This window comes from Vombatus ursinus, unplaced genomic scaffold (assembly GCF_900497805.2).
Source record: "Vombatus ursinus unplaced genomic scaffold, bare-nosed wombat genome assembly UNPS02014816.1, whole genome shotgun sequence".
In the NCBI taxonomy this organism is placed as follows: Eukaryota; Metazoa; Chordata; class Mammalia; order Diprotodontia; family Vombatidae; genus Vombatus; species Vombatus ursinus.
The window spans coordinates 26785727-26811613 of NW_020954594.1; the positions used below are offsets into that span (position 1 = coordinate 26785727).

Genomic DNA, 25887 nt, shown 5'->3' on the forward strand with positions numbered 1-25887 from the left:
CTAACCCAAAGTAAAGCTCTAAGGAAATCTCTAACCCTGAACTTAGTATGGCTCATGTGTAGAGTCTCATTAAAATGTTAATAGCAGGATCTCTTTTAGGAAAGGTATAAAAGTACAATGCAAATTTTGGGCTTGAGACAGATCTTTATTCCCTCCACTCATGTAAACTGGTCAAAGCAAAAAGTATTCAACAACATTATGATAAATATGAAAATATGAAACATCTCAAATAGTGCCTAGTCTTTACCTTCCCCAGAAAGTAAAGACAACTTTGAGGGACTGGAGAAAAATAATGTCATCAGTATTCACTTTGGATCTGTGTTGTCTGAGCAACTCACAAGGTTTCAACCCCCAACCAGCCTGGCTTTCTTCAGGCCTTCAGCAACAAGATGAGCTAGTGGTGGCCACCTACTCCAAGAAACTCTCCACTTTTTGGTTGTCTGATGACTAAATCTCAAAAGTAAGAACATGCAATTTCACAAGGTAGCTACCAAAATTGGAAAAATCCATATTTCAGAATCAACAGTAGTTGACCTGTCCTTAGAGAAGAAAGCAAAGGAAGACACAAAATGTTAGCCAGGAACTTAGGTTCACCTAGTTCCAAGTTCTGGCTGTCATGTGCTTGTAGCTGGGTTGGGGTAAAGAGGAAAGAAGTCTTGTCTCTGCCTTCTTGGAAATCTAAAGAGTGAAAAATGCCAATAGAATTCCAGAAGTGAAACACCCCAAAGAGGAATAACTGAAAGATAGCGCCTCACTGTAATAAACTACTGAAAGAAAGAAATTTGTGAATGAATCTCTCCTTTTCTAACTAATCTTTAAGGAAATCCTCCTGATTGATACCCCTAAATCATGGAGATCCACAGAAACCAACCTGGAGTTTTTATGTAACCTGAGCAAACATCATGCCCTGTTCTATAACAGCCAATCCCATGTCCTTCAGCAAGTGGCCAGAGTGCAAGGATAGCTCCATGGCAGGTGTTCCTCTCTGATTAAAGCTCATGCTCCACAACTTTATAAAGTAGGTGAGGAGGGCTCAGTTGAACAGAGGTCTCTTTGACCAACACTCTGCTAAACCCTCTACTCATGCTGCCTTGCCTCTGTGTCATATCCTGTGCCTTTCAATGAATTCTCTTTATTTCTACCTCTTTCTTCCTGGAAATTCTATCTATTCTTTTAAGATTGCTCCATTCATGTCACTTATTCCATGAAACCTTTCCTGATTTCTTCCTCTGAATGCTCATAGTACATTTTATTTTCTCTAAACATTTTATCTCCTATATTAAATTTCCAGTCTTTTGATGACAAAGATCATATATTATTTATCTTTATAGCCCCTTTGTGCCTAAGGCCTTACCAGAGTAGTTAATCCATAATTGATTATTGAATCTGTCAGATTAATAGACTACCAATCAAGATTTAGAAAAACTGGTTTATAGTCTTAGTTTTGCCACTAAATGGTTGTATGACCTTGAATAAATTATCATCCTTTTTGGACTTTCGTTTCCTCTTCTGTAAATTAAGGTATTATGGAAGATGGTTTCTACAGCCCCTTTCAATTCTAAAATTATATGATTTCTGAGGTGGTTTGGTATGATATCATAGAATGCTTCCTTTTCTAATATATAGTCTTTGATTCTAATTCTACTGAGACTGCTGTAATCTATAGCTATGACTTCTCTGTAGAAAATAGATTTTTCCATGATTTCATATTCATGTTTTCCATCTTCTGTACATGGCAGATGGGGAGTAAAAAACTACAATAATGGGTGGCAGTGTCTTTATGGTTACAGTTACTCTAACTAGGTCTTTTAATATGAAATTCTTGGTAAAGAGTATTAATTCAGCATTATGGGAGCCCCAGATTACTGCCATTGAGATAGAATTGTTAGAACGAGAAGAGGGAACTGAGTAGATAAAAGGAGTAAAGTGATTAGCAGGACATTTAGATAAATAAAAAGATTGAGTCTGAAAGGAACCAGGAAGCCAGGAAAAGTATGATCAGTATTATAAATACTTTGTATTTTTTTTTATTTCCTCCCTCACTCTACTGGCTGTCCTACTTTCAACCAAATTATATTTCACATTTATATTACTCTTTAAGCCTTGCAAAGCACTTTAAATGTACTTCTTCATGGCATTCTATAAGGTAGCTACAGATGAAGAAATGGAGGTGAAATGACTTTCCCAGGTCACCCAGCTAATCAATATCTAAAATGGTATTCCAGCCCAGATCTTCTTGATGGCAAATCCAGTGCTTTATCCACTAAACCACAGTGCCTCTCTGCTATCCTATGTGGGCCTCTCTATCCTTTCTCTTTAGAACATTGGGAAAAAAAATTAGAACTGGAAGCTACCTGTCATCAAGGTGAGTGTATTCAAAGAACAAAGAAATAACATGAAATTCTTGGAAATAGTTCACTGTCCACATTACAAAGCCTCACCAACCACATCTATGTAGAAAGATGCTCAAATATGTTTTAGAGACCATCTTCATCCTCCGAAGCATATGTTGACTGAAACACCTTTCCAGGTCAAACCCTTTTTCTCTTTCTGAACACTACTGTTCATATTTCTAGCCACCACTCTTCCCTAGGCAGTTGGACTACTGTCATTAAACAGCCTTTTTGTTATCTCTTTGTTTAATACACTAGGTTCACTTCCCTTCCCCCTTTCAATATATAAAGGATGTTTTTATTTCTTTATTTGTTTTTGTTTCTTCTCACCATGTCCATAAAACAGATGACAATTTTCTAGAATGCTTAGATGTACTTACATATAAATAGAAAGTTTACAATAATCTCCTCTACATTTTTTTTTTTTCTGCCTGGCTGTTGGACTCTTATTATCCTAAGAAAACATCTGCTGTTGTTTCATTACAAATTACTTTTCCCATCTTTTGTAAATTCCCTTTTCTTTCCACCTTGAGAATATCCTAGACCATGACATATTTTGATGCTTTTTGTTTCTTTGTAATTTTTCTCCTCCTCTTAGGATCTCATCTAATATAATGTACATTAATCTTTTTCACAGTCTGATTTCAATTCATGAATCATCTATTTGACATTAGGATCTTTGTTTTCTTATCAGGTAGTTTCACTTCTCCCTCTGAGGTTCCCATCATTAACCTGTTTTGTTACTTTGCAACCAACATTCAAGCTAGATGCTAATTGTACCTCACCTGTCTTTGAAAAAGATTAGATTTTTTTTTAAAGAAGACAGAGAAGTTTCCTTTTTCCCCAGCCTCTCTCTAAATATGGATATTTTTATAGAAGAGGCTATATCTCATGAAACTTATATTTTTAGCATTTTGTCTGATAATGAAATCAAGTGGGAATATAGAGTAAAAAATAAGTATTTCTCAGATCGATAGTTGTGCATCCTAAAATTCATATTTGAGCATATAACATATTATACATACTGTATTGAGGTGTTGAAGTGAACATTTCTAGGAAGGAAAGAAGAAAATTAGCATTTATTATTAACTTCCTATGTGTGAGGCACATAGTACTAACCCTAAGAAAGAAGATTGTGCTAAGTATGGGACAGTATGAAAATGCTGCTGAATATGAAGTTGGAAGCCCTGATTAAAATTTTAGTTTTGCTAATCATTACTTGGGTAAGTCATTTACATTCTCTTGGTTTCATTTCCTCATTTATAGATTAAGGGATTGAATGAGATGATTTCTGATGTCCCTTTCAGTTCTAAATCTATGATTCTGTAACATATAAGATATAGGTAGTAAGGGGAATATCTATTGAAAATGTGAGGAAATGGAAGTAGAAAATAATGCTTTTCACATATAATGTTTTAAAAGGCAAAAAAATGTGGAATATAAAATATTTTAAAGTAATTTGTTTGTGATTACATGTTCTTTGATGTGACATTAAATGATGATTAATTAGGAAGGATGCCAGAATGTCAATGTTAAAAAAAAATTCTGCAGAACATAAAAGTGTCTCAATCATAATAAAAATAAGAAAATAAGAGTATAGAATTTTTTGAAAAAAAAGTCCAAAGAAATGAGAAATTCTGAAAGGAGGAGAAAGAAGAGGGAAAAGAATATCATGTGCTTTGAGAAAAGTTTTTTTTTTTTTAATAGATCCTATAAGTTCTTCTGGAGACCTAGGAAATTGTAGACTTGATCATTATCTTAGAGTCTTTTGCACAGCTTAATGACTCAGGGGATAGAGTGTGAAGTCAGGAAGACTCATCTTCTTGAGTTCAAATCAGGTCTTAGACCCTTACTAGTTGTGTGACCCTGGGCAAGTCACTGTTTGCCTCAGTTTCTTCATCTGTAAAATGAGCCAGAGAAGGAAATGGCAAACCACTCCAGGATCTTTGCCAAGAAAACCCCAAATAGGGTCACTAAGAGTTGGATATGACTGAACTGACTGAAAAACTACAGGCACTGGGACTGGCTCCAAGATTTCATTGATAAAGAGAACTAATTGGGAAAACTCTCTCTAGCAACATTGAAGGCTTATTGTCTGTTATTTATAGGTTTAGGGATTTGCCTTGAGCACTGAAAGATTAGGTCATTTGCTTAGGGTTACATAGTCGGTTTGTGTTAGAAGCAAGACTTGAGCTCTTCCTGGGTTTTTAAGCTTAATTTCTAGGGATAAGTAATGGCACTTTTCTTTTCACCGCCCCAGTTCAGTTTAATTCAATCAGCATTAATTAAGTATCTACTAAGAGCCAAGCACTGTGTTAAGTCTGGGGATAAAAAGACAAGGTGATTCAAGGTGTTAAATTCTACAAGTCAGGGATATACCTTTTCCACAGATTAGTATGTGCAAGATAATCTGAGGACACAAGATAGGGACATTGTGAAATGCTTTTGGTAGGAGGTAGCACCTCAGTTGAGCCTTGGAGGAAGTTTAGGATTTTATTTTTCATTCCAGGCATTCAGTACAGCCTGTGTAAACACTGTGGTCAAGAGGCTGTAGCCATAGGCTCAGTTTCTATGCAAACAAGTTAGTTTGATTTCATCACTTTTCCTCACTAGTTTCATGACAAATACATATCTTGGTCCTAAGGGGTACTGGGTAAAAGAGTGCTCATGTATAAGTCAGTTTAAAAAGTTCCCACAAAAAAGGGGGAGGATAAGGAGGGAAGGAGAGGAGAGAAGTATATTACCTATTACTGTGTGTCATTAGTGAGAGTTCTGCAAAGATATTACATTAGATTTAACCAAATGTTGCAGATTGTACTAATATCAGAATAATTTATGGTACTGATATGGTGCCAGTCACATGTAGGTTTTTCAGTATTAGTTATGCCATTTGTATTATTCCTATAATTTTATGGGAAGCTCTGCATGAGAGTTTGTAAACTACTCAGCCCAATGTTGTTATACACAGTAGGTTTTAAAATATTTGTTGAATGAAAGACATGGTATTTAAGAAGTAAATTCCCTTGATATTCAAGGCAATTTGTAGTAAGAAATTATTTAACTCAAGGGACAGTGTTATATCATGGGAAAAGACCCAGCTTCAAGTTTTGGCTTTGGCGCTTACTAGCTGTTCAACCTTGAACTAATCATTTAACCTCTGTAGAATTATCCTATATATCTTGCAGAGTGGCCATAAGAATTAAATTTGATAATATTCATTTAGAACTTTCTAACTATGAAGTAGTATGTTAGTTGACTCTTTCTGGTGCCTGACACAATATCTTCAAATAAAAAAAGAAAATTTTGGTCAATAGAATTTATCTCTAGAATTTGTGACTTATTCTATACCAGGGAGGATATTTTTAAAGAGTATTTTTATTTTATAATCTACTTTAACACTGACTTACCCATAGTATTTATTAAATGTTGAATGAATTAAATTATATTTGATGTTTTCATTTCGCCAAGTTTCCATTCACTAGATATCACTAATTTTGCCATAAAAATCAGAAGTCATCTTTTTTTTTTTCCTTTGGACAGATGGCCTGATACAGCTCACAGCTAGTATCTTGGGGCCTTCATCATCAGATTACAGCCAAAATGAAATTTCTGGGCCGCTGACAATAGAAATATGAGGACTCTAATTAGCTGCTATATAAGGACTGCTGCCACAGGTGTGTGATGTTCATTGTGATGTGGCTAGAGACATCACCAAAGCATTGATTTACTTTTTTTTATGAAGATCTCCCTTTTTATCCAAGTGTAGACAGTACATACTTAAAATGAAGCATTAGTAGTGAAAGATGGTAGACTTCTTTATTAAGAAAATTCTATTGCATTCCATAAATTTCCTGGGAGGACTATATTTCTCTAGTGGGATTTTAATCTAAAAATAAAAAAGACAGCTGGAAGAAGAAAATGTTAGACAAATACTAGATGATTTTGATTCTGAGGTCTGAGTTGTTCAATAACATCAGCCTGTCCTTTTCTTTTAAGAAGTTCTTTAGTAAATCAAAGAGAACAAGTATTTATAAGGAATATTTTGAACAGTCTTTGAAACCAAGAAAGAAAATTCTGTTGTAGTAATTAGAACCCAAATAACCAAATTATAGAGAGAGGCTTTTTTTTTTTTAGTTCTATAGAATTTATTTGAAAGGATTTTGAAGAAAAAAAGTTTAGTACATTGGAATAACTCAAATAGGAAAGAATAAAGGTTAGAGCCTCATTCATTTTTTCACTGCTTTGAATGTGAGTATATAAAAGAAACACATTCTATTCAATAAATACATACAGAACCAATCTGTTTTTACCCAGGTACAGTTAACTTGATCATTTAATTGAAACTAAGCTAATGAAAATTGTAAATTTCAGAAGAGAAGCAAAGAAGGTCAGAGAGTCATTAGGACATATTTATTTGTTCAGTCAACAAGTATTGATTCTATACCTACTATGTGGATTATAATAATGACATTGCCATGTCTTAAAGCTTGCAAAGTACTTTATCTCCTTTGATCCTCACAAAAAAATCCTATAGGTAGGTGCTCTAGATATGATTATTCCCATTTTACAGATGAATACTTGAGGCCTATAGTAAACAGCTAATAAATGTCAGAAATGGAATTTGAGCCCAGTTCTTCCTGATAGCATTTTATCTACTATGGCCTACACTATCTGGATAGCAACACCTATGCTGTTTCCAATGGTGATGAACATAGATGGAACATAGTTCTTGTAGTGTTGCTTTTAGGGGAATCTCTTGGAACATCCTTTCATTTATATCCTCAAAGATTCACTTGCTCTGCTGGTTATAGCTTCCAATTCCATCTTTTGGCTAGGCTTTGGGTTCAGTCACTTGGCTATGACTTTGGCTCAGCCAATTCTGATTACCCTTATGGAGCTAGAGCAGCTGGTGACCCTCCCTCCTAATTAGCCCTACCCACTATTCTTGTGGTTCCCCACCATGCTACCTTGCTTTTGGTCCTGAAATCTATAGGGCTGCATCTACCCTGAAACATGCTCATGACATCTGGCAAGAAAGAGAATAACTAGCTCTCAAAAAAATGAAATAAAAACCAGGATAGGAGAAGTTCTTACAATTGTATCATGGACAGGGAACAAAAGTGAAATAGATTAGTTACTGTGTCAGAAGCAGCAGAAAGGTCAAGAAGGATGAAGATGTGGAAAAGAGGCCTTTAGCTATGGCTAAAAGGCAGGCAATTGAGATGAATTTCATTTTCTGGGTTCCTTTTTCAAGTTATTAGTCCCGTGTTCTGACACATGGATTTTTAAAAACAGCCTCCATGCTAATCTTTTCTTTTATTTCTTAATCAGCACAACACAACATTATTAAAGCTACAGGTCTTGAAGTCAGTGGGGTGTATATGTCAACCCCGTTTTGTTTCATGCTGACTATTGGTTATTGCTGAGCAAAATTGTGTAAAGGTCAACAATTTAGAAAGCACTATAAACCTACTGACTTTTATACATCACTGAAGTTAATAGCTTCCCCTAAAGCATGTAATAAAAGTGTGATTTTTGGTATTTTAAAGTTTTAGGGTAACACTAGCATTATTTGTTGGAAAAAAGAGGTTTAAAGAAAACTGTGCTAATTTAACTCCAGCCTGAAGTTTCTCTCAAATCTCCACACAGACTGGATATCAGAGGGGACTAGTAATTAAATGATGTGCTTAGGAAAGGCTAATTAATTTAAGCATTACTTTGAAACAGTTGCCACCGGTTCTTCCATCTGCATATTTGACAGGTGCAATTGGCACTAATCATTGTTGTACCCTCTGGCGTGTCTGGCTCCCCAGTAGGCCTTAGTGTGAGAAGAGAATGGCTTGTAACCACTCATTCAGCCGTGGTCTTGCATCAGTTATAGATTACAGCCTTACTGTTCTTCTTTTGGTTCATGGTGGAAATTGGAATGATGATGTTTTCTTTTTCATCTTGGCTTCCTCATTCATCAAGCTTTCAGGGTGCTCTTAAAGGTCCTTGACATGTGAAATGGATAGTTATTAAAATTTTAATTTCCTTTTGCCATTTTTGTGTAAACAACATGTTGGAGATCATAGTATTTGGAGTTCATGGTATTTGGAGCTGGAGTGGGGATGGGAGAAGGACAGGGGCTTTTAAAACTCTCTTGTCCAACCACTTTGTTTTGCAAGTGAAGAAATTAAGACTGAGAAAGTGAAAGTTGCTTACCCAAAGTCAAACAAATTATATGTAGAAGTTACAAAATTAAAACCCAGGGCTTTTGACTCCTTGCCTAATGCTCTTTTCCAATGTAAGAAGGTAAACAGAGAGTTCAAACAGAACATAATTCTCTTGAATAAATAGGTTGGGTAATTTTCCTTTTATTTTCCTAAAGAATTTTGATCTAAGCAGAAACTTTAAATAAAAAACATTCTGATTATACCCCCACATTTAGCAAAGAATATGGACATTGGGACTTATTTTTTTAAAGTATGATTTGAGGGATGGTTATTTGTAAGAATTTTTCACATTGATAAAGGCAATGAGATTATCATTATATAAATATTATATATATATATTTTGAACATTTCATTATATATATCTATATATATATATATCTCATTATTATGATGAGATTATCAGTGCATTTGATATAATTGTATACCCCCAACTAACTGGTTACAGAAAAACTTGACTTAGGGAGAGAAGATGTTATATATAGCAGTTAGTTTTATAGAAGCAATGCTTTTGTACAAAAAGTAACCAGTATGATAGCTAAAAGTCAATTGATCTGGAGGGGAATCTTGCCACTATCAACTGAATCCTGTAAGATTGAGAAATGTTACAATATAATTTCATGAACTCATGTTGGGGATTGGCTACAGTACATCAATAAGGTTAGTGTGAAGCAATGTTGTCTGGGACAATGTCTTGCAGACTATGTCTACAGCACTTGATTTACAAAAACACAGGCAAAATAAATGATTTACACAAATCTTTTCAGGAACAGGTGTCTTGTATCAAATGAGGAAAGCCTTGAAGAACAATTGAAAATGTTAAATGAAAACAGTCATAATACTCCTAATGTGTTATCCACAATTAGTTTCTTTTTTGATGTTTAGAAACACCATGAATAAATCATGGATAAACACCATGGATAAAAACCACTTTGTTCTATATAGAACACTTTTTGGTTTGTCTAGCTAATGTGGAGAAAGACAAAGCTCCACAAATTATAATAAAAGCCAGAATTACCAGTGGAGTTGCATGACTGTCACTTCTTTGAATTTCAGTTTCCTCATTGATAAAATAGGAGTTAAACTATATGCTCTCTCTGGTCCCTTCCAGTTCTAAAATTCAACAAACCTTTGAAATGATTGCATTGTATGGGGATATCTTGGCAGAGAAAGCTTCCCTAGTGGTCTTCATGTTATAGGTCCTGCTGTAGGTAATAATACAGATCTGTATGGGAGAAGAGCACTGATTCCCACAGACCACAGAAAATAGGGCGAATGGAAGAATTGGTTGAAAGGTAATTCACTGAGCAGGAGAAGGGTTTTCATGAGGTCATTCTATCTAGATCTGTGACTATAAAAGCAAAGTGGAAAGTTGATGCTACTGTATGGATAATATTGACAGTTTTCCCCACTCCTTATACCACTCTTACTACTAGAGGGGTCTACCTAATACAAAGGAGGAAAATACATATACCACTGTCAAATAAAAAAAAACAGACCCAAAGGAACTGGGGCACAGTCTGTTACTTATCACCTCGGTGAGTGTATCTTTGCTTTATTTTTTTTTATTTGTAAAATTGGGGAATGAGATTGCATGCACTGTAAGATTCCTTTTGACCTTAAATTTGATAAAATTATTAAACAGTAACAGTGACACAAACCTGAATCACTATGCAGTAAATTAAAATTTGTCTTTTGGCATAAAATAGATAAAACAGTGTCCAAGAAATAACATCAGATACAACAAACACTATATGAATTCATCAATTTTTTTGACATTTAAAAAAAATGGAAGTATGTCCCTATCTTTGGGAGTTTCAAACATTACTGACTTCTCTCTGTGATTACTGCTTGAATAATAGTAGCAACCTTAATGACATTCCTTCCAGCAAGAAAGACAACTCTACCTACATTTTATAGAATCACATATTTAGAGCTGGAATGAATCATAGAATCATACACTTAAAGCATGAAGGGACTTTATAAGTCATCTAATCTAACCTCTCCATCTTATAGTTAGGCAAATTGAGACCCAGATAAGTTAAGTGACTTGCCCAAGGTAACAGAGCTTATAAGTATCTAGGGTAAAATTTCAATCCAGCTCTTTCTGTCTGCAAGAGCAGATCTCTAGCCACTGTATCATACTAAATCATGTCACTCAACCCCTTTAAGCCTCATTTATTCATCTGTAAAATAAGAATTTGAACTCAATTCAATGCTCTTGTTTCCAAGTTCGATACTCTTTCCACTGAACTACAGTGATATATTGTCTGAAACAGCAGAAATAAAATCAAGAAAAAATTTTTATTGATGTCTTGTTTTTATATCATATTCTTACTGAATTAGCCTCCTCCTTGTCTCATGCTTCAGTACGCAACCTTCTCTTGCAACAAAGATAAACAGTTAAGCAAAAAACAAGGAATAACAGTTACTGATGTCTGATGGTGTCTACAACCTTCTGCCTGATTTCCTGACTCCCTGTTGAGAAGAGGGAGGTATATTTTATTATTCGTTCTTCAGAACCAAGATTATTTATAACAATTACTCAGAGTTTAGCTTCATTTTTGTATTCTTTTCTTTTATATTCTGTATTTATGGCTTGTATCATTTTTTCTAGTTCTGTATATTTCACTCAACATCCATTCATATAGATATTTCCATGTTTCTATGAGTTTTTTACATTCATTATTTCTTTCTGAACTATATTCCATTACATTCATATACTTGAGTTTGTTCAGCCATTCTGCAGTCAATAGGCACCACCCTGTTAACAGTTTCTTGCTACCATAAAAAGTACTATGAAAGAGTGTGTGTGTGTTTGTGTGTGTGTATGTGTGTGTGTGTGTGTAAGCTTTCTTGCTGTCTTTATCCTCATTGAGGTAGATTGATAAATAGATAGATAGATGGATAGATCCATGTATTGATAAATATTTCTTTATGACTGAATATGTCATATCATCAGTAATTGGAATTAGGTCAAAAGGTATGCATAGTATAGCCACTTTTCTTTTTTTTGTATTTTTTAAATTATAAACTTAAATACAAAATAAGAAAAAAAACATTGTCATGTACATAGCAGAAGATCAGAGAAGATTCAAAATATGAAGCAATAAATTTCCATTCCAAGAAAGCCTATATAATAAACACTACATATTGTGTAGTGGAAAAGCTGTCCATCTTTTCTTTACTTCCTTGTAGGTTTTATTTTGTTCTCTGCTGCGCACTTTTTACTTTGTTCTTTTTTCCCCCTTCTTCTCCTCCCATGATTAAAATTAAGCCCATGTGTGTGTATGTATGTATACATATACATTATTTATGTATACATATATATATACATACATATATACAAACTTATAGACATACATATACATGGATATCTATAATCTTACTTATATATACACATATACATCTATGTAAGACCATACTGAACTTGTAAATCCAAGTCTTTCCATATTTTTCTAAATCTACCAACTCATCATTTCCTACCCCACAGCAATATTCCAACTTTATGCTGTCTAGTTATTTTCAGAGGTTGCCAAAGGGGGTGATCCATCCCCTGGGGGGCACTGGAACAATCAAGGGGGCTTCATACATGTTTCATCTCTTGTGTAACAGAGTTAAAGTCTTAGTGATCACATTATTTTCCAAATAAGCACACAAAATACAAGTTATAACTTATCAGTGGTCAAGTCCCCTTACAGGTCTTAACAAGTAAGTATTGGCAGGCAAGCATGTTGTACATTGTTGGGAAATCTAGCATGTATCGACAGGAATTTGTGTGTGATGAGTTGTTTACAATATAATACTATACGGTTATATGATGCAATATTGTGTTATCAAAATTTCAATGCAGGAAAAAACCCACAAATTTACAATAAATTATTACATTTAAGATGCCTCATTTAAAAATAATAGTCTTTGAAATGATGAAAATATTTTTTTTAAAAAACTATTAAAGGGTTAAAGAAAGTAGACTTCCAGGGGGAACTGAGTAATTTTTTTAAAAGGGGGTGGTAGACCAGAGAAGTTTAAGAACCTCTGGTCTAAAACAACATTGATTATTATGGCAGACACATAGTGTAGTTTCCCTATTTTTTCTCTTTTTACCTTTTCCTAGATGATATTACTTTGTAGAATCACATCATACTCAGCTCTACCCCAGTCTTTCTTTCAAACTTTCCAATTACTAATTACAATTTTAGACATACAGTTTACATTTCCTCATGTAAAAAGTAAACAATCTGTCCTTACTGAGTCCCTTGTAATTAGTCTTTGATTTTTATGTTATATTTATCTTGGATCTTGTATGTCAAATTTTCTATAAAGTTCAGCTTTTTGCAATAAAATTCTGAAAGTCTGGCAATTCATTGAATATCTATTTTTTTTCATTCAGGATTATGCTTAACTTTGCTGGGTATGATATTTTTGGCTGCAGCCTCAGTTCTCTTGCTTTTTGATATATAGTGTTCTAAGACCTACAGTCTTTTAGTGAAGCCACTGCTAGGTCTTGTGGGATTCTAATTGTGGCTCCACCGTATTGGAATTTTTTTTCTTGTTTCTCATAATATTTTCTCTTTGAGCTGAAGGTTTCAGAATTTAGCTATGGTTTTCCTGTAGGTTTTCCTTGTAGGATCTCTTTCAGATAGTGATCAGTGTATTTTTTCTATTTCTACTTTCCCTTCTTGTTCTAACACTTCAGGCCAATTTTCTTTAATTATTTCTTGTATTATTATATCAAGATTCTTTTTTTTTGTAGCTTTAAGGTAGTCCAAATATTCTTATGTTTTGTCTTGATCTTTTCTCCAGGTCAGTTGTTTTTCTTTATTTTTTCTGTTTTTTTTTCTATTTTTTTATTAATAAATTTATTTATTTTTAGTTTTCAACATTTACTTCCACAAGATTTTAAGTTCCAAATTTTCACCCATCTCTCCCCTCCCCCCACCCCAAGATGGCATGCATTCTGAATACCCCTTCCCCTAGTTTGCCTTCCCTTCTGTCTCTAACCCCCCTTCTCTTATCCCCTTTCCCTTCTATTTTCCCGTATGGCAGGATAGATTTCTGTACCCCATTTCCTATATTTCTTATTTCCCAGGTGCATGTGAAAAAAAAATTTTTAAACGTGTTTTTAAAACTTTGGGTTCCAAATTTTCTCCCTTCCTCCCTCCCCACCCACCCTCATTGAAAAGGCAAGCAACTCATCATAGGCCATACATGTGCAGTCATGCAAAACACTTCCATAGTAGACATGCTGAGAAAAACTACCTCTATTTCCCTTAATCCTATCCCATCCCCCCATTTATTCTATTCTTTCTTTTGACCCTGCCCCTTCTCAGAAGTATTTGCTTCTGGTTACTCTGTTTCCCTATCTGCCCTCCTCTCTATCATTCCCCTACTCTCTTGTCCCGTTCCCCCCCTATTTTTCTGTAGGGTAAGACAGATTTCCATACCCAATTGAGTGTGTATGTTATTCCCTCCTTAAGTCAAATCCTGTGAGAATAAGATTCACTCATTCCCTATCACCTTCCCCTGTTTCCCCTCCATTATAAGAGCCTTTTCTTTTTTTTTTGTGAGATAATTTACCCCATTCTACCTTTCCCTTTCTCCTTCTCCTAGTATAATCCTCTCTCACCCCTCAATTTTATTCTCCAGATATGACCCCTTCATCTTCAACTCACCCTGTGCCCTCTATCTATCTATATATACATACATATAATTCTTTCCCTCCAGCTACCCTAATCCTGACAAAAGTCTCATGAGTTACAAATATCATCTTTCCATGCAGGAATGTAAACAGGTCAGCCTTAATAAGTCTCTTATGATTTCTCTTTCCTGTTTACCTCTTTATGTTCCACTTGAGTCTTGTATTTGGAAGTCAAATTTTCTATTCAGCTCTGGTCTTTTCATCAAGAATGCTTGAAAGTCCTATATTTCACTGAATGACCATTTTTTTCCCCTGCAGGATTATACTCCGTTTTGTTGGGTAGATGATTCTTGGTTGTAATCCTATCTCCTTTGCTCTCTGGAATATTATACTCCATGCCCTGAGGTCCCTTAATGTAGAAGCTGCTAAATCTTGTGTTATCCTGATTGTGTTTCCACAATATTTGAATTGTTTCTTTCTGGCTGCTTGTAATATTTTCTCCTTGACCTGGGAACTCTGGAATTTGGCTACAATATTCCTAGGAGTTTTCCTTTGGGGATCTCTTTCAGGAGGAGATCTGTGGATTCTTTCAATTCCTATTTTGCCCTCTGGTTCTAAAATATCAGGACAGTTTTCCTTGATCATTTCTTGAAAGATGATGTCTAGGCTCTTTTTTTGATCATGGCTCTCAGATAGTCCAATAATTTTTAAATTCTCTCTCCTGGATCTATTTTCCAGGTCAGTTGTTTTTCCAATGAGATATTTCACATTGTTTTCTGATTTTTCATTCCTTTGGATTTATTTTACAGTGTCTTGATTTCGCATAAAGTCACTAGCTTCCAATTGCTCTATTCTAATTTTTAAGGAAGTATTTTCTTCAGTAATCTTTTGGACTTCCTTTTCCATTTGTCCAATTTTGCTTTTTAGGGCATTCTTCTCCTCATTGGCTTTTTGGACCTCTTTTGCCATTTGCCTTAGGCTATTTTTTAAGTTGTTATTTTCTTCAGTATTTTTTTTTTGGGTCTCCTTTAGCAAGCTGTTGACTTGTTTTTCATGATTTTCTTGCATCACTCTCATTTCTCTTCCCAGTTTTTCCTCTACTTCTCTTACTTGCTTCTCAAAATCCCTTTTGAGCTCTTCCAAGGTCTGGGACTGATTTATATTTTTCTTAGAGTCTTTGGATGTAGGAATTTTGACTCTGTTGTCTTCTTCTGGTTGTATGTTTTGATCTTCTTTGTCACCAAAGTAGGATAGTATAGTCTGACTCTTTTTGCACTGCTTACTCATGATCCCAGTCAATTACTTGAGTTTTAAACTCTTTGTTAAGGTAAAAGTCTGCTTCCAATGTGAAGAGTGTACTGTCCCAAGCTTCAGGGGTTTGTACAGCTGTTTTCAGAGCTACTTCTAGGGACCTGTAAATTTTTAGTTCTTCCAAGGTGGTATGATAAGGAATGAGGTATTTCCTCTCCACTGCCACAACAAACTCCACCACACCAGCATTTATTCTCACCCAGGACCACCCCTCAGAACTGTGACCCAGATCCAAGCATGGGCAAAGCAAGAGATTCCTGCCTCAGCACTGGCAAAGAGATTCCTGCAATCCCCTTCTGATCAGCCACTCAATTCCCCCTCAGTCTGTGGGCCGGAAGCTCAGGAGGCAGCTGTGGCCCTCGTTCAGTGGCCCCGGGGCAGCTGAAACCTAGCTTCTCTCTCTCACCGCAGCCACAGACTTTTCCCACTAACCTTCTAAGTTGTCTTTGGCATTCCTGGGTTGAGAAGTCTGGAAACCACAGCTGCCCACAATTCAGTCCTCTGAGGCCTGCTCCAGGGTTGCTGAGGCCTGCAACCCATGCCCAGATGTGCTCCTTTTCCCACCTGGTGCAATATACCCCTCTGATCAACCATCCAGGCTGTCTTGGGCTGGAAATTTGTTTCACTCTGTCTTTTTGTGGGTTCTGCTGCCCTAGAATTTGTCCAGAGCCATTTTTTATAGATATTTGGAGGGGCTTGGGGAAAGCTCAAGCAAGTCACTGCTTTCCTTCCACCATCTTGGTGCTACCCCCCCCCCCAGTTGTTTTTCTTATGTGGAATTTTACATTCTCTTCTTTTTTTTATTCTTTATATTTTGTTTTATTATTTTTTCTTCTCTTAAATCTTCACTAGCTTCCCTTTGCCCAATTCTAATTCTCAAGGAGTCATTTTCTTCCTTAAGTTTCTGGATCTCCTTTTCCAGATGGTTAGCTTTCTTTTCATAATCTTGTTTTTCTTGAATTGTTCTTTTTTTTAAAAATTTTTCCTCAATCTCTTTTGATTTAAGATCTTTTTAAAGTTCCATGTATTCTTTTTGGACAGGGGGCCATTTTACATTACTCTTTGGAGTAGGAGAGGCTTTTTTTTGTCTCAGTATCCTCCTCTGAAGATGAACTCTAGTCTTCTCTGTTCCCATAGTAACTTTCTATGACTGGGTCCTTTCTCCTTTGCCTGCTCATTGCTTTTTGTTTTTTTTTTTTGTTTTTTGTTTTTTGTTTGTTTTGTTTTAATTTGTAAACTTGTTCTAATCACCTCTAATCCTGGTGTGTGAGGGATGGTGCCTCCGGCCTCCGTTCCTCTTTCAGTTTTCCCCTTCTAGCCTAGAACTGAAACTGAAAACTCCACACTCCTATCAGTGTCTCCACCCTACTGCTTCTGCAGTCACCGGGCTTCTGCTGGTTCTTCCTCACTGAGGGCTGCATCCAGCAGCGTAACTGGGCCTGGTGTCCTTTATCAGCATAGGTTCACTCAGTCTTCCCCTGCTCAGTTGTCTGACTCCCCATACTATCCAGGAGATGAAAATTCCCATGGCTGTGGCCAAGGCTACCTCCTAACCCAGCCAGCCCCAGGGCTTGCTACTTGCTGTTTCAGTGAAACTAGCCTGCAGGTATTTAGATTTCACAAGGACCAAACCTCAGTCCTAGGATTTTTCTTCCCGTCTTCTCTGGTTGTTTGAGGAGGCCCACTGTTCTATCCCAACTCTTCTTTATTTTTATCACTCTACATTTGCCTCAAGGGGCTATTTTGTTTTGTTTGTTGGGGAAATCTAGAGAGCTTGGAATTTTCTGACCTACTCTGCCATCTTCCCAGAATGCTCTCCTGTAGCCACTTTTCTTATGTAATTCTAATATTGTATTATTGTGTCTGTCTTTCCATAGCCCTTCTGAAGTTGGCTGTGAAAGTGAAATGTGATATGTGAATGATAGACCAATCTATAAACCTCTACATCATGTGGTAGTATCTTTGATAAGGTACAAGCAGCAAAGGTAATAACAAATTTTATGAAGAGCCTGAGGTGTGCAGAATATGCAAATGTAATGGAATAAATAAGCTGCAAATATAGAGAAAAGGTGGAGTTGAAATGAAATTGGCTGAGGGAAAACAAATTATTACCTTCCTTCTACTAAAGTCAATGGAGGCCTTATGAAGCAGAGATGGGAGTTCAAGAGTTCTTTGAAAGATGGAAATGTTTCAGGAACTTTGTACTTTCTTCAGAGACAGAGGACTTTTTAGCTCTTTTGCTGGAGTGTGATTTAGGACAACTTCTGTAGGCCTTGATTTCCTAATCTGTGAAATATAGAAAGGTTGAATTAGATAATTTCTAAGGCATCTTCAGGTTTTAATTCTGTGATCTCATAATTCTATTTGGTATCTGATGAAATCTGCTGCTGTAGCCTGGGTACAGTACACTGAACAAGGCAAGGAGGGGAATGGGAAACACAGACAAAGGAGATGATACGAAAGTCAGCCTTGGAGGAACAGAGCGTGGGGAAGACAGTATGAGGAGAAGGGAGGTGGGGGTAGAACTCAGTTAGCTGATATAAAACCATGAAATGGATAGAACAGAACTCTGATCTAGTTTGAAGGGTGATTAGAATTTTAGATTTTCCTTTGGTATGTATGTTAAAGGCCTCAGGTTTGTGTCTCTTCTCTAGGGTATAAAGGGACACAGTGATTTCTCTCTTTTCTTCTCTGGCTTCTTTTGTGGTGGCTTTTTCTCAAAGTATACACAACCTGGGCCTGGACAAATATTGTTCTGTTATCTAATGCCATCCCCCTTTTACAAAAGCTTTTGTGTTACTATATTTTTTGTTAGTTTTACTGATGTCTATTGTTTTATGCAATAGTCATTTCCTGATAGTCACCCCCTATCCTACCATAGAGCCCTTTCTTTTAACAATGAAAAATAATTTAAACAATTATGTGTCCATCTTTGGGGATATTATTGAAAATCACAAATTCATATTTTGCTGACCTAGACATTTCCCTCAGAGTGCATGTGCTTGTAAGTATCCATTAAACACCTTTCTCTTTTTATTTTGAGCAGATATTCTATTCAGCTTCTTAATGGCCATCTGTTTGCAATCTTATGTGTTTTATAGGTGGGAAGGGCCATCCAAATCCCTTTCCGTAGTACTATGTTTTATAAGGTAGAAGATTAGCATGCCTGTAGTATCTAGAAGAGAGCCTGAGGAAATGTTTCTAGTCTTTAAAAAATTTGTAAGAGTGCTGTGCTTTATGTGGTAAATAGTGGCTTGAAAGTATGTGAGGGATCATATCTTAATGTCTTTGATGAACTTTACATCTTCCCCTAAAATCAAATAAAAATTTAACTACGAGAATTTACCACTGAAAGACATTCTAAAACAAATCCTTTGCTAAAAATTCCCCTTTTACCATATATTTTTATAATGATAGGCTTTCTTATATATTAAACTCCTGTTGGTCCAGAGTAATTGAGTATTCTGACTGTCTGAATACTATTGTATTACTATCCTCACACATATAATACATTTAACATCCATTCATGAAACTACATCTATTTAACATTTCATTGATTTAGAAGGTTCTTGAGCTCTTGCAGTGTCTCAGGGTCATCCTGGTTAACACCATCAGTTATTTTTGTCAAAGCTTATAAATGTAAAAAGTGGGCCTAGCGGAACTCCAAGTTTCCTTCCATATCTAAAAATCTAGGTTTCTAGAAGATGAAAGCCATTGACTGAATATTTTAAAAATATTAATTTGTTTATTAATTCAACAGATAATGATTAAAGGCCTAATATATATGGAGTCATCTCCTAGGAATTGAAGGAGATATAAAGTTCAGTCTATGGCATGGTCCCTGGCCTCATACAACTTATAATATAGCAGGTGAAGATTAAAAACAGATGACTGTAACACTCGCTATTGTATGATCAGTGTTATGGAGAGGTGCCTCAAAAAAGTGCTATGTTTTTTGTAATCTTTACCTGGGGAGGAAGAATAGTCAGGGAAGGCCACCCACAAGGAAGTGGCATCTGATTTGGTATGTAAAGGATGAGCAGAAATTCAGCGGGTAAAGAGAGGTAGAGAGGGTTTTCCAGGTATAGGGCACAAAGGAACAGAAATGGGAGAGCACAGCACCATGTTCAGGAAGCAAGGCAGTGTGTTATGGCCAAAGTAGAAAGGGGCCAGAGTCCAGTAATAGCTGATTAAGATAGAAAGGTAGGCTAGTGGAAGATTATAGAGCAAATATTCTTGACCTTTTTTATGTCACAGTTCCCTTTGGAAGTCTGCTAAAGCTTATAGATTCCTTCACAGAATACAAAATTATTTTGAATACATAAAACACATAAGATTGCAAAGGTAACCAATTATATTAAAATACATTTATTGAAATATATTTTTTAAACCATTCACAGATCCCAGGTTAAGAATTCTCTTTTTAATGGACTTTGAATGCCAAGCAAAGGAGTAATAATCTGTGATTGTTTTCTTTTTGCAACAAGTTGTTTAGTTATCATTTGTCTCTTATAAAATAAAGGAGAAATATATAAATCAATTATAAAATATATGGTAGCTATTAGTAGTTTCAAATTACTTGGATTACAGAGAAACGAGAGTTTACTATATTCAGTTTACTCAAAGTGAGGCACACCTGCACACATAAGCCAACCTTTTACACAGGAATTATTCATCTCCTGTATTTTGGGGTAATCAGATTTAAAGTGTGTAGAAACAATTCTTCACAAATGGAGATTGATAGTAGAAAGCCTTATTTGTCACACTTAAATAGAGTGACATTTCTGTTCTTCCATTGGGGGTGTCTTAACTGAGGGTGACCATCTGCCTGGTGTAAGACTTGAGTACACAGTGGTTTCATTCAGAGGATGGGTGGATGAGCTGGCAGGGCTCATTTAAAGTGGTAACATAAAATTGATTTGTCTCCAGACAGGCTTGAGACACTCATGCAACAGATGGCTACATAGTGCCCTTAACTTTGAGGTCTCCACACATCACAAACTGTGTATATTCCAATCCGAAAGCTGTTTTCTCATTGGAGAAAGTATTTTGTGTTTTTTTTTTCCCCATGCACAGATCTTTCTGATATTGGCATTTGGGTGATTTTACGTGTTGCCAACATCTTTGGCTTACACACACCGCAAGGAAACATGGGCAAAAAAAATGGCCTTTGTTTTTAGGCAAGTAACTGGTGCTTGAAAATTCATGAATCACAGGAAAAAAAGGTTTTATTTTTAATTTAAGTAAAGCTTATAGAGATTTCTCCATCTTGAAGGATTTGATAAATCTTTGTATAACTCTCCATTCAGGTGTAAAATTGAATGGGAATAGTAACTATTTAAAGGGTCTTCTGTGGGGGGAAAAGAGAGATTTCCATATTTCCGTTGACAAAAGGTTGATCTTGTCATGATCACTTTTGTTCTACTATGTGAAAGTTTTTATTCCTTTTCTTCTACTGTAAAGCAAAAAAAAAAAAAATCTCTTGTACCTGTCTCTCCCGAAACATCCTTAAGCCTTTGTTTTGTAATTAAGTAACTTCCCCACTCCCCCATTTAGTATACCATTCCAGTTTCTACTAAAACATCTTAAAAGAGCTAAATGACAATTGACACTTTCCAGCATGTGAAATAAAGTCTTAAAATAGGATTAGACATTTTTGTGTCATTTGCCTTTGGTAGGGCAAAAGTCAAATGTCTTACTTTTTCACAAAACAGTGCTGAAGTGCATGAAAAAGGTATAGTTAGTAAACCAGTCTTATACATAGCTCTTAAAAATATAAGAATGTTAGGAGGACCAGTGGACCCAAATGAAAAGAGATGATCAGACTCAAATACAAAAGTGTCATTAAAAAATTGGTTTCACTGATGTAGGGGACATATAGATGGCAAAACCTACAAACCTGAAAATATGACAGCAGGTGTTTTATTTTCTATTCAGCAACTTTAATACATTCCTCCATATTAAACCAAAACCATTAGAATTTTACTGTAGAAGAAAATATCCCTCAAAACACCACCAGAACAGAGAGAGACAGACAAACAGGCAGACAAACACAGATATAAACATAAGGTGAGACAGACATAGGGATGGAGACAGAGACAAAGAGATAGGGAGGGACAGAGTTCCAGGAAAATCATTTGGAGAAAACCAAATGTTGGATATAGGCAAGATTCAGCTAATGTTCCTGTTTCCTTAGAAATTATAGTTTAAAACAGTGTTGTAAAATATTTATTTTTCAATAAAGGCAGGGTTTAAGGGCGCCATTAACTTCAAAACCTATTTAAGAATGATATAGTTCCTAAACAACTGAGCAGTTCAACAGTTTTGTGGTGTGTGTGTGTGTGTGTGTGTGTGTGAGAGAGAGAGAGAGAGAACTTTAGGAGACAAGGATATCTTTTCCAAGAATACATGCCTTTCTAGGGTATTCTATGTTCACACACTACATTCATAATTATAGTTTTGGACTGTCTGTCTCTGTTCATATTATGTCAACGGTAATAGTAACACCTGACATCTGTATATAGCACAATCCATCAATTTTCTCTGTTTAGTCTTAACAATACTTCTGTGAAGTAGGAACTGTGGGGGTTATCATATCCATTTTATGAATGAAGAAGGTAAGATTCGAAGAAGTTACAAAACTCATAATTATACAACTTCTAAGTGGTTGAGATGGGATTTGAACTCAGATCTTCCTGAGTCAAGGATCATACCTTATGTACTGCATTGCAGTTTTCTAGTTCCTCCTTCTATTTTACCTGTCTGATGTTCCACAAAATCAATGATTCAGTAATATTGGCACTTTAAAAATAATCATTTTAAAGTTGTTGGCATCTTCCCAAATTGTAAACTTTAAAAAGGTATAGTTGGGATGGGAGGTAAAAATGAGTAATTTATATTTTATTAACAGATTTTCTCACTAAAAACTTCAGCACAATTGAAATTATTAAAAATGTCTTTTCCCATGGCTTATATTAGCAGATGACAGATAGTAACCCAATATGAAAATAGTACAAGAATTGGCCATCATCTGGGCTAGCTCCTATAAAAGCTGGATAGTGTCTTTTAATTAACCTTTATATCACATTATATACATATGTGTGTGTATATATATAAAAATATATATACACACACATATTTTATATATGTGTATACACATATATATGTATGTGTGTGTATATTATATATATATAAAAACACATATACACATATATACATACATAGGTACATAATTTTAGCAAAGTCTTTTACCCCACGCATTTCTAATTTAAGTTAAAGAATTCTTCTGCACAGCTCATTTAGAGCCTATGACTAGACTATGTCCTTTTTGAATATATATACAGGTTAATTGATACTATTACCAAAGAAAAAGTATTGTTCTTCCTTCAGTTTCTAGGCTAAAAAAAAATTAGGTCCCTTAGCATATTTTTGTTTGTTTGTTTGCTTGTTTTTTTTTTTTTTACATGTCAAATTCTCTTGGTGAATAATTAGGCCTTGCCCTTCAGACTTTGTTCTAAAACAATACAAAACAAAACAAAAACAGCTCTTAGAAGGGGTAATACAGTAACTATTATCTCCTAGTAGGTCCAAAAACTCTGCCTCATGGTAATTATCTTACGACTTTTCCTGGTTTACTTAATTAACACAAATAATCTGACCGTGACTCCACATTACTGGGCATGCTGGTACTCATTCTTTAGCTGATAACTTCTTGATAAGATGTCAGCAATACTCAGACTGATTAAAATTAAAGAGTTCAATCAACTAGCATTTAATGAGCACTAAAGACCACTGCTCCTAAGTGTGTTCTTCTTAGGACCAATTTTCTTCTTCTCAGGGCTCCTGATCCTTGTTTCATGAACCTGCCAAGATCAACCACAGTAATGCAGGGGAGGTTAGGATAATCCTCTGCAGAGAATTTGGACAATTTCCTGATCTATGGAATAGTTTGAGAGTGTATATAATTTATTGATGTTGTGTTTGTATATGTATATGCATGTATAAATATATACATACACATGTCTATATATGTATATGTGTGTGTATTATATGTATGTATATATACACACACACATACATATACAATTTTAATGTAAATTTAAATATATATTTTAAACAATTGATTTGTGTGTATATATGTTTCTGTGTGATCTGGCCAGGCATGATGAAACAGGTACATAGAGAGAAAGAGTCATAGAATCAGATTTCATGGCATAATATTCCATCACTGTGGCTTTTTTAGGCTAGTTCTTCCAGGGATTAAAAAAAGTTTCAGTTTTATAATGATAAGCACGAATGTGATACTCTTTCAAGTTACTTATACCATAAACCAGATGAAATTAGATTGATGGATGTATCCAGACTGTAGGCCTGAAGATAAGGAGTGGAATGCAAAATGTATGACAATAGTCCTAGACAAAGTTGATATCTTTATCTTCAAGGTACGGAGGTTTGGTAAATTTTCCAGTGTCTGACAGCTAATAAATATTTGAGGTAGGACTAAAACTCAGGTCTTCTTGACTCCAAGTACAGTGCTCTGTCCACTATGGAATACTACATTTTTTCTTCTTCCTCTGTGATGAAGTGTTCTAGATTAGTATGGTTTGTAGAGATCTCTTTCTGAATAATCTCAGTTATAACTAAGGGCTAACAGTTCTGGGACAACCAGGAATGCTTTGATAAATCTAAAGCTTCACCACAGTATTAATATAAATAACATGAATGAAATTATTTTCAGTTCATTTTTAGAGCTGAGCCAACTAAGACCCAGAGGGGCAATAGAGTATAATTTGCTTAAGGTCATACAATTAGTTATCGAGAAGACTAATATTAGACCTGGAATAGTCAGTGGCTAATTCCTAATCCGAGGCTCTTTCTTCTATGCCAAGCTACTTTTTACTAAATATAATTGGAGTATTGGTTGTAATTGTTATATTCTGAAAATACAGGTGGATATCACTTTATGCACTAAATGGGTTCCTAAAATATTGAATACAAATAGAACTGTTATAAATTGAATACTTTAAACTCAAGGGATTCAGTCATATGACATAAACTGTTGTATTACACATATGCTCTTTTGCAAATCTACATTTTCATATTTTATGCATCCTGGAATGTCTTCACATTTTTATGAATGGAACAGAATGTGCATTCTTTTATTTGTGGATGGACTAGGAGCAGGGGAATAACTGGAGGAATGTAAATGTTTAAAAAAAAAGGTATCAGCAAAATTTGCTGAACAAAGGAAAATTGAAACATGATAAGCAAAAGAAAACAATCTATGAATGATATGCCTACACTAATATAAAGCAAGACTAACGTGGAATATATGTAATACTACTGTGTAACCATTTGATCAGGAGGGGGAGGTGATTTTACATTTCACGATAGCCAAATGAAAACAAGAGTTCTATATAGCCCCTCAAAAATTTTATAAAACAAACATGGTCAAGGAGGAGAGCTTTGCCAAGGAGGGAGTAACCCTGGAGATCTCAAACAAATGTAACAGTGCCATGTAAGTGTTTCATTTTGTCTGCCCTAAAGAAAATGAACAACTCCTCACGGTCTTTTCTCCCTCCCAGGGAGAAGCTGGCTGTGGCTCGCCTGCAGCGGGAAGTTGCCCGAAGTAGAAGGGAAGGAGCAATGGTGAGCCCTGACTATTCTCTTTCCAAATTCTGTTTTGATGCTTCCCATTCAAGAGTTTGTGGCTCAGAAAGCGTTTTGTCTAATTAAGGAGGGCTCAGGAAATGATTCGTCTTGCGTCAAACTTAATGATGTTTTGGTAAATGATATGTTTATAATGCGGCTTTGACAATTCTGCTGTTTGCCAAAAGAGTCAGCTACTTTGGAAAGCTCTCCCTCCCCCCACCCCGATCATAGGGTCATTCTGTCTCATTTTGTGATGGTCTATTGGATCCCCAGTCCACAAACTCTAGGAACACTATGGTCACAAATGAGCAATATCCAATTTCCAAATTAGAATATTTAACAATTACTCATGTTTTCCAAGCTCAGAGAAGAGGGGTGAGTGGGTATGTATGCAAAGAGAGAGTGAGGTGCTTGACAATGTTATAATCTTGCATTCTTCCTCACTCTCCATTATTTTATTGGTTTCCCTTTCCTTTGCCTCTTGCACCATTTAGAAAACTGATGTTTCTTTGTTTAGAATTGCTCTAAAATCGATGAGATTGTTTTGGTTCACAGCGTCTTCACTTTATATCATGTCTTTTGCCAAAATAGCTGTTTGTACACTAATAACCTTAAAGATGTCTATCCTGGGACCCACAAAATGTTCTTTAGTGGATTAACTGCTGCTGCTACCCCTGAG

The 25887-nt window shown here is 35.5% G+C and overlaps 1 protein-coding gene across 4 annotated transcripts in view; it reads left to right on the forward strand.

Annotated features, from left to right (window-relative positions):
* Positions 1-25887, forward strand: part of NCKAP5 (NCK associated protein 5) — an 859247-nt gene that overhangs the window by 374405 nt on the left and 458955 nt on the right. For all 4 annotated transcript variants that reach the window (XM_027835634.1, XM_027835633.1, XM_027835635.1 and 1 more), the window contains one exon: positions 25142-25205. In XM_027835634.1, the coding sequence (XP_027691435.1) occupies positions 25142-25205 (64 nt within the window). The remainder of the gene's footprint in view (positions 1-25141; positions 25206-25887) is intronic.